The sequence below is a fragment of the Scyliorhinus torazame genome, chromosome 1 (genome assembly GCF_047496885.1).
Source record: "Scyliorhinus torazame isolate Kashiwa2021f chromosome 1, sScyTor2.1, whole genome shotgun sequence".
NCBI lineage: Eukaryota > Metazoa > Chordata > Chondrichthyes > Carcharhiniformes > Scyliorhinidae > Scyliorhinus > Scyliorhinus torazame.
Window position 1 is genome coordinate 91,945,861 of NC_092707.1, and position 13,530 is coordinate 91,959,390.

Genomic DNA, 13,530 nt, shown 5'->3' on the forward strand with positions numbered 1-13,530 from the left:
CTGCTCCATGCTACACTGAAGTATCAAACAAGTTTATGTGCTCAAGGGTTTGGAGCTGATCTTCGCTCTCAACCTTCTGACTCAGGCAGGACTATTACCACTGAACGAAAACTAGTTATATTCCACAAATATTGTTGATAAAGTACAGTCCAAAACAGGAAGACATTTTCGAGCATAATTGGAAGGGGTCTGGGATATGACCACTACAGTTCAACAATGTCCTTGAGTTAGTTACCTTTCCCTCTATAGGTGGCTACACTGGAGACATTTATTCCAACTCTAACCTGCAGAACAAGAATGATCTGTTTGAGTACAAGTTTGCCACAGGCCAGTGGACAGAATGGAAAGTAGAGGGCAGGTAAGCTTTGTCTGCTTACTATATAGCATGTTGATCATTCTGAAGAAGAATATTTAGCATTGTATGAGTTATGGGGTGGGAATTTTGTGGTAAGGTAATATAACAAAGCTTTTCTTTCCTGTGCTGCAAAGCTATGTTCCAGTTAAACGTCAAATCACCTTTAATTGACTGAGAATCTTGTCATATGCAGACGCACGAATTAACAGTTTTAGTTGGTGACTTACTTTCATTAGATAGGGTTAGTAAAATGGCAAGTGTAATGTGTGAATGATTTTAAGTTGGTTTGCTGAGCCATTTTATTTCTTAATCCCCCCCAACCCAGCCCACTGTATGAAGGTTTGTCTGCAAGAAATTTTGCAAACAAATTTCCCTGAGGCTATTTTACTAAAATTAGTAATGGGGAAAAGAGTTAATGCGCCATGAGATGATTTATTCTTTGATTCACTCCCCGTATCTCCAATCTTGAGATGGGAGATACAAATTTAAACCTGCAAACTTTTACTTTAGCATGTATTTGGTCATTTAACTATGGATTATTCCATTCTTGTTCGCGCTAGCGATCGAACCCCTGACGATAGCCCTGCGGGACGTAAAAAGCTGGAATGGAATCCGGAGAGGAGACAGAGAGCACAGAGTCTCACTCTATACAGATGACCTGCTCTTCTATGTCTCGAAGCCACAGGAGGGACTGAAGGCAATACTGCAAATACTGAAAGAGTTTGGAACCTTCGCGGGCTACAAACTTAACCTGGGCAAAAGCGAGACACTCCCAGTGAACCCAAAAGGGGGAGGGACAGAGCTGAAGGAGCTCCCGTTCAGAACGTCCCAGAACAGATTCTGTTACCTGGCGATCCAAATAGCCAGAGACTGGACACAGATCCACAAGTGGAACCTGACCAGCCTGGTGGAGGAAGTAAGAAAAGACCTTCAACGGTAGGGCTCACTCCCCACTCTCCCTGGCGGGAAGAGTGCAGGCGATCAGGATGAACGTACTGCCAAGGTTCCTCTTCCTGTTTAGATCCATCCCGATCTTCATCCCCAAGGTCTTTTTCCAAAACATAGACAGGCTAATCATGGCGTTTGTGTGGGGGGGGCAAGAACCCGCAAATTCCCAAACCGACACTGCAAAAAGGGAAAGTCAGAGGGGGCCTGGGTCTACCGAACCTACAATACTACCACTGGGCAGCAACGGCAGAAAAAATGAGGGGACGGGTACAAGAACCCGACACAGATTGGGTACAAATGGAGGAGGCATCCTGTAAAGGAACAACCCTCCGGGCCCTGGCCACAGCAGCACTCCCATCCTCCTCAACAAGGTACACAACAAGCCCAGTGGTAGCGGCCACGCTGAGAACGTGGACCCAGTTGAGACAACACTTCGGGATAACCAAAATGTCCCTTATGGCCCCCATCTGCGCCAATCACAGATTCCCTCCAGCCATGCTAGATACCACCTTCAAAAGATGGCGGCGGGACAGGGGCACACTGACATTTGGGGACTTCTATGTAGGGCGCAGACTGGCAGCACTGGACGAACTGACGTGGAAGTGGAAACTATCAAGAGGACAGGAATTGAGAGACCTCCAAATAAAGCACTTCGTCCGCAAAGAGACAGTAGGGTAACCCGGGGCCCCAGAAAGCACACTACTAGAGGACCTGATAGGCACAAGCAGCGAGAAGGGGGGGCTATGTGGGAAAATATACGGACAGTTACTGGACAGAGCCCGAACACCACTGGACGGGACCAGACAAAATGGGAGGACGAACTGGGGACAGAGGTGGGATGGGGACTGTGGAGCGAAGCACTGAGCAGGGGGAGCTCCACCTCCTCCTGCGCAAGGCTAAGCCTAATGCAGCTCAGAGTGGTGCCCGAATGAGCAGGTTCCGGAGGTGGAGGACAAATGTGAACGGTGCCAGAGGGGCCCGGCCAACCACACCCACGTGTTTTGTGCTTGCCCCAAGCTTGCTGGGTTCTGGACAGACAGCCTTCTCCGAGGCAATGTCCAAGGTTGTGGGGGTGAGGGTGAAGCCATGCCCAATAGTGGAAATCTTCGGGGTATCGGTGCAGCCAGAGCTACACATGGGGAAGGAGGCCAACGCCCTTGCTTTCGCTTCCCAATAACACGCCGGGGAATCCTGCTCGGCTGGCGATCGACAGCACCACCCAAAGCTGCAGACTGGCTCGCTGACCTCTCGGAGTTTCTCCACCTAGAGAAGATGAAGTACGCCACCCGAGGGTCAGAGGAAGGCTTCCTGGATACTTGGGGGCATTTTGTTGGCCTGTTCCAAAACCTGTTCGAGGCCAGCAACGAGGAGTAAGCCAGGGGGAAAAAAAAAAGATAAAGAACCAAAGGACTGCGCGGAGAAAAATGGGAAAACCACAAGAGAAGAGGAAGGGGAGGAAAAAGGGGGGATATCATAGACCGATCCAGAGGGCAGCAAAATGTACATCCAGTTAGTCAAATGATGGACAAAACAAACTTCTCTGTAAAATAAAGCAAATTAGCGCGGGCAAGAATAATGTAATGTATATAAGTAACAACTGTTTATAAATATGAGAAAAGCCAATAAAAAGATTTTCAAAAACAAAACTGTGGATTATTACTTAATAAGTATGCATTTTAGGGTAATCACTTATTCTTTCAATGTGGCTATCATTCTCATCAATTATATACTGCACTGGTAGTTAATGTCTGACAGAACACACACCAGTGTCAGAATAAAGCAACCCACAAGCTGCAGATATGTATGAGTGGTTTTGTTTCAGGTGATTACTGTGATCTGTTCAAGCTACATGCCATAAATTTTGCTCCTTGATAGAATTCCAGCTTGTAGCCCTGTCTTCAGAACCTCTTTTCATAAGTACTCCATCTTTAATCTTCAACCAGGTATTTGCTGTAACCCAATGATAAGGGTCCATTGCTGGATGGATATATCATACTCTTTAGATAATGCTATATGTTTAATAGTGTGCCCTTTATTCATTTATTGCATAGAAACCTTTCAGCTGCAAAATATATTTTTAATGCAGGTTGCCAGTTGCAAGATCAGCACACGGAGCCACAGTTTATAGTGACAAACTCTGGATCTTTGCAGGCTATGATGGGAATGCCAGGTAAGTTGAGAGCAATTTCTTAAAGTGCTATCTTGTTAGTTTAAGTGAAAACACTGACCAGCAATTAGCATTCAGATACTCAATGGCACTGAATTGTTGCCAGGCATCAACTCAAGATCGACTCGTTATATGCAGCCAGGCTCCATGTCTCAAGGCTTACTGGGTGAGGATCATACACAGCCTGGTTTCCATTTACCATGTGGGCTGAAACCAGACTTCATTTACCAGTCTAATCGCCTCTAATTTACAGGCTGACCATTCAGTGCAGATTTAGAATTGAGAACTGGTAAAATTTACATGACTGCCAGGGATTTGCTTGGGGTTCGTGCCCACATGCATAAAGACCTGGACAACGTTGAGGCTTGGGCTAATAAGTGAAAAGCCACCATTGTGGCACACCAGTACCAGGCAATGGCCATCTCATACAAGAGAGAATCTAACTATCACCCCATGACATTTAGGAACATCAACATCCTGGGGGGGATCACACTTGATCGGAAATTTAACAGGACCAACCATGTAAATACAGTGGCTACAAGAGCAGATCAGAATCTTGGAATTCTACAGCTAGTATCTCACCCCCTGACTCTACAAAGCTTGTCCATCATTTGCAAGACACAAGTCAGGAGCTTGATGGAATATTCCCCATTTGCCTGGATGAGTGCAGCTCCAGCAGCACCAAAGAAATTCCACATCATCTAGGACAAAGCAGCCCACTTGACTGACACCCAATCTGCTACTTTAAACATTCACTCCTTCCATCACCAGTGCACAATGACAACAGTGTGTTCCATTTCCAAGATGCACTACAGCAACCAGCAAAGGTTTCTTGGAATGAAATGAAATGAAAATCGCTTATTGTCACAAGTAGGCTTCAAATGAAGTTACTGTGAATACTTTGTTACTTTGATAGCGTCTTTAAAGCCCACAATTTCTGCCACCTAGAATAAAAGGGGGAGTCGCCTCCTGTTTTTTAGGCAGTCCCTCAGGATGAAGGATGGGTTGCTTCCACTTTGATTAGATAAACTCATGGGTGGTTGATAAGTCCAAAACACGATTTGCATTCTGCCACATGTGGAGCAGGTGATGCTTGGGTTGGGTAAATGAGTTGTTTGGAGGTGTGTACACCCTCTGGGGTGGCATAGTGGTTAGCACTGCTGCTTCACAGCTCCAGGGACCCGGGTTCAATTCCGGCCTCGGGTGACTGTGGAGTTTGCACTTTCTCGCCCTGTCTATGTGGGTTTCCTCCCACAGTCCAAAAATGTGCAGGTTAGGTGGATTGGCCATGCCAAATTGTCCTTAAAGTCCAAAAAGGTTAGGTAGGGTTACGGGGATAGGGTGGATGTGTGGGCTTAAGTAGGGTGCTCTTTCCGAGAGCCGTTGCAGACTCGATGGGCCGAATGGCTTCCTTCTGTACTGTAAATTCTATGAATCTATATGATGTCTTGACTTAGTGTCTGCATGTTCCCGATTAAATCTCTCTGTGTTCGCTGCCTTCTTGATTGAACCTTCGCCACTTTGGTAAGCCAAAATCCAGGGTCTCCCATGAGTTGGCAAGGATGTTTATTCTCTTCAGGGAAACTTTGAGCATATCCCGAAAGCAATTTCTTAATTCACTTACGGTATGTGGACAACATTGGGTAGGCCAGCATTTACTGCCCATCCTTAGTTGCTCTTGAGAAGTTAGTGGGGAGCAGCTGTCTTCAACCTTTGCAATCCCTGAGGTGTAGGTACACCCATAATACAGTTCAAGAGGGAGTTCCAAGATTTTGACCCAGCGAGAGTGAAGAAACGGCGATATATTTCCAAGTCAGGATGGTGAGTGACTTGGAGAAGAGTCTCTAGGTGGCGGTTTTCCCATGTACCTGCTGCTCTTGTCTTTCTAGATGGTTGCAGTCATAGGTTTGGAAGATGCTGCCTAAGGAGCCTTTGTGAGTTCATGCAGTGCATCTTGTAGATGGTACACACTGTTGCCACTGTTCGCCGGTGGTGGAGCAAGTGAATGTTTGTGGATGGATACCATCAAGCGGGCTGCCTTGTTCTGGATGGTATCGAGCTTCTTAAGTGTTGTTGGAGCTGCACTCACCCTGGCATGGGGAGAATATTCAATCACAATCCTGAATTGTGCCTTGCAAAGGTGGACAGGCTTTGGGGATTCAGGAGGTGAGTTATTCGCTGAAGGAGCAAGCCTCTGATTTGCTTGCCATCCTCCTGGGAGTCTCCTGCCACAATTGCGCAATCGTGTTCCAAATAGAACAGTTGTTTCAGGAATCTGGTTCCAGGCATACTAATGACATATCCTACACAGCCGAGTTGGTTTTGAGTGATTAGCGCCTTGATGCTGGACATGTTGGCTTGGGAAAGGATACTGCTGTTGGACTGCCTTTCCTACCACCGGAATTAGGAAATTTGCAATGGCATCGCTGGCGGTATTTCTCCAGTGCTCCAAGTCTGCGAAAAGTATGGGCACATGGGGATCATTGGTCCCTGGTAAATGATGACCGTCATCTCAGGTTCTCAAATGCCCTGTGCATCAGCTGACCGAGGACAAGTTGGCACAGAGGTGCTCATGCATTTTGTCATCTCTTTTTGTGTTAGTCGAGAAGAGGCTTCCCAAACAAATCCACGTTTTCAAGGATCGTGCCATTAATCTTAGTAAATTGGGAGATGCGTTGTATTGTGGGAGCTGTGCTGCCTCATGGCGCCGAGGATCTGTGTTCGATCCCAGCCCTGGGTCACTGTCCATGTGGAGTTTGCAAATTCTCCCCGCGTCTGCGTGGGTCTCACCCCCATAACTCAAAAATGTGTAGTGTAGGGATTGGCCACGATAAATTGCCCTTTAATTGGGAAAAAAAGAATTGGGTACTCTAAATTTATTATTCAGGTTTTTTAAAAGTATTGTAGGAGCTGATTGAAAGAGGATCGTCGTTTTCTCTTCGCAATCACTCGCTAACGAATATGATTGTCCACCGAAGAAACTCCGTGCTACAGGTCATGGGCTTTGTGGGTCCTTGCATGGCTGCTGGACCCGATCCTGGAGCCGCATCTTCAACCACACACTTGGCAGGTGTTTCCGGGAGGTGGGATCAGTCCTTGGAATCTAGATCACTGGTATTCCTTTCTTAGGCTCCTTTTTCAGGCATCGGGTGTCCCCAAAGAATTGTGTCCCTTCAATCAGGAGGTTCTTCCTTCAAGGTCTCTTCTGAGCAAGGTTCTCCCAGGCATTGACATCTATGTTGCATTTCTTGAGGTAAGCCTTCAGGACGTCTTGGAAGCGCTTCCTTTGTCCTCCTCTTGAAGAGGCGCTCGCGGATTGGATGCGATGCTGGATCGCCACATCAATGCCAGCCTTAGATGAGAGGTGGCTCCCCCTGTAGGGGAAATATTCCTCATTTGGTAGTGTTTCTCAGTTGATCTTGATGGAGGGAGAGACTGGATCTTGCCCTGCAACGGATTGGTAAAATAATTGAATCTTCTTGAGATTGAGGCTGAGACCGATTCTTTTTTTTTTAATAAACATTTTATTGAGGTATTTTCGGGATAGAAACAACAACAAAATAAACAATATACATGAAACCATAAACATAGTGCAAAAGCCATTTACTTTTTGTACAGGTCCCACCCTTATTAACCCCCTACTCTAATCTAAACTACTCCCCCCCCCCCCCCCCGTCCCCCCCCGTCCCCGTCTGCTGACCATTAATTTTCCGCAAAGAAGTCGACGAACGGTTGCCACCTCCGGGTGAACCCTAACTGACCTCTCAAGGCAAACTTGATTTTCTCCAAACAGAGAAAGCTAGCCATGTCCAATAGCCAGGTCTCCAACTTTGGGGGCTTTGAGTCCCTTCATGCTAATAGTATCCGTCTCCGGGCAACCAGGGAAGCAAAGGCCAGAACGTCTGCCTCTTTCTCCTCCTGGATTCCCGGGTCTTCTGACACCCTGAAAATCGCCACCTCTGGACTCAGCGCCACCCTTGTTTTTAACACCGTGGACATTACGTCCACAAACCCCTGCCAAAATCCCCGAAGCTTTGGACATGTCCAAAACATGTGGACATGGTTCGCAGGTCCTCCCACACATTTTGCACACTTGTCCTCCATCCCAAAGAATCTGTTCATCCGGGCCACTGTCATGTGAGCCCGGTGAACAACCTTAAATTGTATCAGGCTGAACCTGGCACATGTTGCGGACGTGTTGACTCTACTCAACGCGTCCGCCCATAGACCATCCTCTATCTCTCCTCCCAGCTCCTCCTCCCACTTGCGTTTCGGCTCCTTGGTCTGCGCCTCCTCTGACCCCATAAGTTCCTTGTAAATGTCCGAGACGCTCCCTCCTCCTTCCCACCCTCTGGAAACTACCCTGTCCTGAATCCCCCTTAGCTGTAGGAGCGGGAAGGTTGACACCTGTTTACGAAGGACGTCCTGCACCTGCAGATACCTGAATGCGTTTCCCCTCGCCAACCCAAACTTTTCCTCCAGCGCCCTCAAACTCTGAAAGCTCCCCTCTATAAACATATCCCCCATCCTCTCAATCCCCACTCTTCGCCATAACCGGAACCCCCCCGTCCATACTCCCCGAGCCAAACCGGTGATTATCACAGATTGGGGCCCAGACCGATGCTCCCACTGCTCCCACATGCCGCCTCCACTGGCCCCAAACTCTCAGGGTCACCACCACCACTGGACTGGTGGAGCACCATGCCGGCGGAATGATAGGGGCGCAGTTACCAACCCCCCCAAACTGGTGCCCTTACATGAAGCCACCCCCATACGCACCCATGCCGACCCCTCCCCCACCACCCGCTTCCTGATCATGGCTATGTTAGCCGCCCGGTAATAATTGCTAAAATTTGGCAGCGCCAGCCCGCCCTCTCCCCGACTCCGCTCAAGCTTTACCTTCATTATTCGCGGAGTCTTCCCCCCCACAGACAAAGCCCATGATCACTCTGTTGACCCGCTTAAAAGAGGACCGCAGAATAAAAATGGGGAGACACTGAAATACTAATAGGAATCTCGGGAGGACCGTCATCTTTATCGTTTGCACCCTCCCAGCCAGAGACAACGGAAGCGCATCCCATCTCCGAAAATCGTGCTTCATTTGGTCCACCAGACGGGCCAGATTCAATTTATGCAGCTGGTCCCATTCCCGCGCCACTTGGATACCTAGTTACCTAAAGCTTCCCTTTACTAACCTAAACGGCAGCTCTCCCAGGCGCATCTACTATCCCCTCGCCTGGACCACAAGCATCTCACTCTTTCCCACATTACGCTTATACCCCGAAAACCGGCCAAATTCCCCTGGAGCCCTCATGATTTTTTCCATCCCCCCCTATTGGATCCGAAACGTACAGAAGCAGGTCATCCGCATAGAGCAAAACCCTGTTCTCCCCCCCCCCCCCCCCCCCCCCCCGGGTCCTCTCCAGCCCCTCAAGACTCTCAGAGCAATTGCCAATGGCTCTATAGCCAGCGTAAACAACAGTGGGGAGAGGAGGCATCCCTGTCTCGTCCCCCGGTGCAGTCTAAAATAGTCCGATGTTGTCCTATTCGTCCGTCCACTTGCCACAGGAGCCTGATACAGCAACCTGACCCAGTCGATAAAGCCCCGCCCGAATCCGAACCGTCCCAGTACCTCCCACAGATAGTCCCATTCTATCCGATCAAAAGCCTTTTCTGCATTCTCCATTGCGATCACTACCTCCACCTCCCTACCTTCCGGGGGAATCATGATCACATTTAACAGCCTTCTTGCATTGACCAGCAACTGCCTGCCCTTCACGAACCCCCTCTGGTCCTCCCCAATAACGTCCAGAACACAATCCCCAATCCTGGAGGACAAGATTTTGGCCAGCAACTTGGCATCCACATTTAACAGTGAGATCGGCCTGTAGGACCCGCACAGCTCCGGGTTCTTGTCCCGCTTAAGAATCAGCAAAATCATTGGCTGTGACATCGTCGTGGGCAGCACCCCTCTTTCCCTTGCCTCATTGAACATCCTCATCAACACCGGCCCCAATATCCCAGAGAACTTTTTATAGAACTCCACTGGGTACCCGTCCGGCCCTGGGACTTTACCCGACTGCATGGCCTTCAGACGCTTCACTATCTCTTCCAACCCGATCGGAGTCTCCAGCCCTTCAACCCGCTCCCTGTCCACCTTTGGGAAATCCAGCCCCTCCAAGAAGTGCCTCATTCCCTCCGGCCCCGCAGTGGGTTCCGACCTGTACAGCCTGCTATCGAGGTCCCTAAACGCCTTATTCACCCCTACTGAATCACCAACCAGGTTCCCATCTCCGTCCTTTACTTTCCCTATCTCCCTCGCTGCCTCCCTCTTCCTAGCTGCTGTGCAAGCATTCTGCTGGCCTTCTCTCCATGTTTGTAAATCGCCCCCTCACCTTTCCCAACTGCTCCACCGCCCTCCCTGTGGTCAGCAAGCTAAACTCCGTCTGTAACCTCCGCCGTTCCCTTAAAAGCCCTGCCTCTGGGGTCTCCGCATACCTCCTATCATTCTGCAGTATCTTCTTTACCAGTCGGTCCGTCTCTGCCCTGTCCACCTCCCTATGGGCCCGGATCGAAATCAGCTCCCCCCTGACCACCGTCTTCAGTGCTTCCCACACCACCGCTGTTGAAATTTCCCCCATGTCATTGACCTGCAGGTAGCTCTGAATACATTTCCTCAGCCGCTCTCACACCCTTTCACCCGCCAAAAGTCCCACATCCAACCTCCAATGCGGGCGCTGATTACTGTCTTTTCTAACCTGCAGGTCAACCCAGTGCGGAGCATGGTCTGAGATTGTAATCGCCGAGTACCCTTGTCCACCACCCCAGCCAGCAAGGCCCTACTCAAAATACAGAAATCAATCCGGGAGTACACTTTATGCATGTGTGAGTAGAAGAACTCCTTCACTCTCGGCTGCCCAAACCTCCATTGATCCACCCCCGCACCCCATCAGTTCCATGAACCCTCTTAGTTCCTTTGCCATTGCTGGCACCCTGCCCGTTTTCGAGCTTGGCCGGTCCAAGCCAGGGTCAATAACTGTGTTGAAGTCCCCTCCCATGACCAACCTGTGCGTGTCCAGATCCGGTATCTTCCCCAGCATTCTCTTTATAAACTCCACATCATTGCAATTTGGCACATATACATTTATTAATACCACCTGCCCCCCCGCTAGCTTAGCTGAGACCGATTCTTTGATGTGTTTCTGCAAAGGTGTCAAGAAGTATAGCTTGGAGATTTTCTATTGAGAGTGGAAATGGCAACGTCATTCGCATACTGAATTTCCACAAGCGGTGTCAATGTCATTTTCTTCTTGGATTTCAACTGGTTGGATCCAGATTTTCCAGGATCCTGTCATTGATCTTAATCAATTGGGGGAGGTGGTGTATTGTGGGAGCTGGTTAAAGAGGACTTTAGTTTTCCGGCTATTTAGCGAAAAATCCATTGTCTCAGATGTATTGACGAAGGACCTGGAACTCAGTTCCTGAGCAAGGATGCACACAAATATCATTGGCATATTGAATCTCAATGAGCGAGGTTGGAGCGATTGAAAGATTTTGGATTGAAGGAGACATAAGGTGAACAATTTTCCAGAGGGAGTAAATGCAAGGCATCATCATCATCTGCAAATTTCCCTCGCAGTCCAACACCATCCTGACTAGGAACTATATTACCATTCCTTCACTGTCATGGAACTCCCTCCCCACCAGCACTGTGGTTATAGCTATACCACATGGGCTGCAACGATTAAGGAAAACCGCTCTCCCCTACCTTCACAAGGGCAATTATCAAGTAAAGTTAGAGCTGGGCATAAATGTTGGCCTTGTCAGTGATACGCACATTCCATGATCAAAAGTAAAAATCAAGATTTCTTGTGTTACTTGACTCAGAAGGATAACAGCCAGTTCCCTACAAACAGTGAAATGGTGGGCTATTAGGCTAATTCCTTGTGTCAGAGGATTGAGTTATGTGAAGAGCAAGCAGAAAATACAAGCTTTGAAAGGCGGTCAATAAGAAAGTACCTTAAAATAAGTATATAATCTACTGAGTGGATTAAAAAACCTTAATCCATGGCACCTGATTTACAGCACGGTGACAAACGGGTAAGAGGCATATTCAGTGCTGATGTCAGGAAACATGTCTCATAAAGAGTGATGAATATCTGGAATGGTCTTCCAGAGAGGGTCTCAGAGGCAAAATGGTGGAGTTATTCAATCAGAAGCAGGAGATAGTGCTGGAAACATTTTTATGGGACAGTGAATGGTCTGCCTCAACGATACTTGCTTTTAGTGTTTCTGTATATATTCCTTAGTTTTTGCGACTGCTCTCCTTCAGCCAATGCTAATATTTGTGCATTGATTCTTTGGCATGGTGACCAGAACTAAACACCATACTCCCATATATGATCTGACCAGTGCAGTGTCGAGTCTTAGAAACATAGGACATGGGCAGCACGGTGGTGCAGTGGTTAGCACTACTGCTTCACGGCGCCGAGGTCCCAGGTACGACCCCACAACCCAGGTGGACTGGCCACACTAAATTGCCCGTTAATTGGAAAAAGTGAATTGGGTACTCTAAATTTTTTTAAAAAGAAACATAGGACATAGAAAATAGGAGCAGGAGGAGGCCATACGGTCCTTCGAGCTTGCTCCGCCATTCATTGCGATCATGGCTGATCGTCCAACTCAATAGCCTAATCCCACTTTCCCCCATATCCTTTGATCCCCTTCACCCTATATCTAATTGCTTTTTGAAGACGTAAAATGTTTTGGCCTCAACTACTTCCTGTGGTAACAAATTCCACAGGCCAACCACTCTCTGGGTGAAGAAATTTCTCATCTCTGTCCTAAATGGTCTGCCCTGTAGCCTCAGACTGTGACCCCTAGTTCTGGACACACATCGGGAACATCCTTCCTGCATCTACCCTATCTAGTCCTGTTAGAATTTTACAGGTTTCTATGAGATCCCCCCTTCCGAACTCCAGCGAATACAATCCTAGCTAATTCAATCTCTCATATGTGAGTCCCATCATCCCAGTAATCAGTCTGATAGCACAGCATCTGCACAACTACTGTACAAACAAATAATATTCATGTTCTGGTTATATATCAGAATTGTAAGAGATCTTTTGGTCAATGTCTCCACCAGCAAATTTGATGATAATTCAGAAAGCAAAGTAACTGCAAATGCTAGAAAACCTAAATAAAAGAACGGAGGTTGCAGGAAACACTCAGTCGGTAGCACCCGTGAAGAAAGGAGGATTGGGTTAAAAGTTTGGGGTCAAGGACCCTTCATCACATGTTAACTCCATCTTCTTTTCTCCCCAATTGCTGTCTGCGTGCTGAGTCTTTCAAACATTCTTTGTTTTATATCAATAATATTACAGTTGCTTTCAGTATGTAGATTATTTTTGTCAGAAACAGGGCTCCTAAATATTGAATGCAGGACTTGAATTCAGAGTGATATTCACATCTGACAAATAACCTTTTTGTTCTTTTTTGACCCAACTTCTTTTGCTATATTCATCTCTGAGGCACTTTAAGCCACTTTAAAAATCTACTTTGGCAGTCCCGTGTTTCACCTTTCATTTACAAATCCTTTTTTTCCTACATGCAATGATCAGTTTATTTTCATCTCATTGTAATTGCCCTATTCATTTTGGTGACTTAATTTTCTTGGGCATATTTAATTTACATTTCTTCAATACGACTGAAACTTCCACAATCTTGCAGCTGGACTTCTCAATTAATTTCTTTTGTTTCATCCTTAATAACTTTGTCTTTTTTAATTCTAATAAATTGTATTTCTGACTTCATACTCAAACTAAGTCGATGCAATGATGTTGGAAGTTTAATTTAGATTAACAAGATACGTTAATAGGACTGTCAGCAAGGAAATCTACTTTTTTTCTTTAATTTACTCAGGCTGAATGACATGTGGACCATTGGCCTCCAGGATAGAGAGATGGCATGCTGGGATGAGGTAAGAAGTTACAAATGTGACAATTGAATGGAATTAAAGTCATTTTTAAAAATGTTTGAGAACAAAAGGCTCAATACAATG

At 47.2% G+C, this 13,530-nt stretch overlaps 1 protein-coding gene across 1 annotated transcript in view; it reads left to right on the forward strand.

Annotated features, from left to right (window-relative positions):
* Positions 1–13,530, forward strand: part of lztr1 (leucine zipper like post translational regulator 1) — a 169,616-nt gene that overhangs the window by 59,437 nt on the left and 96,649 nt on the right. Inside the window, exons 5-7 of the mRNA XM_072498002.1 lie at positions 250–358; positions 3,390–3,473; positions 13,392–13,449. Of these exons, the coding sequence (XP_072354103.1) occupies positions 250–358; positions 3,390–3,473; positions 13,392–13,449 (251 nt within the window). The remainder of the gene's footprint in view (positions 1–249; positions 359–3,389; positions 3,474–13,391; positions 13,450–13,530) is intronic.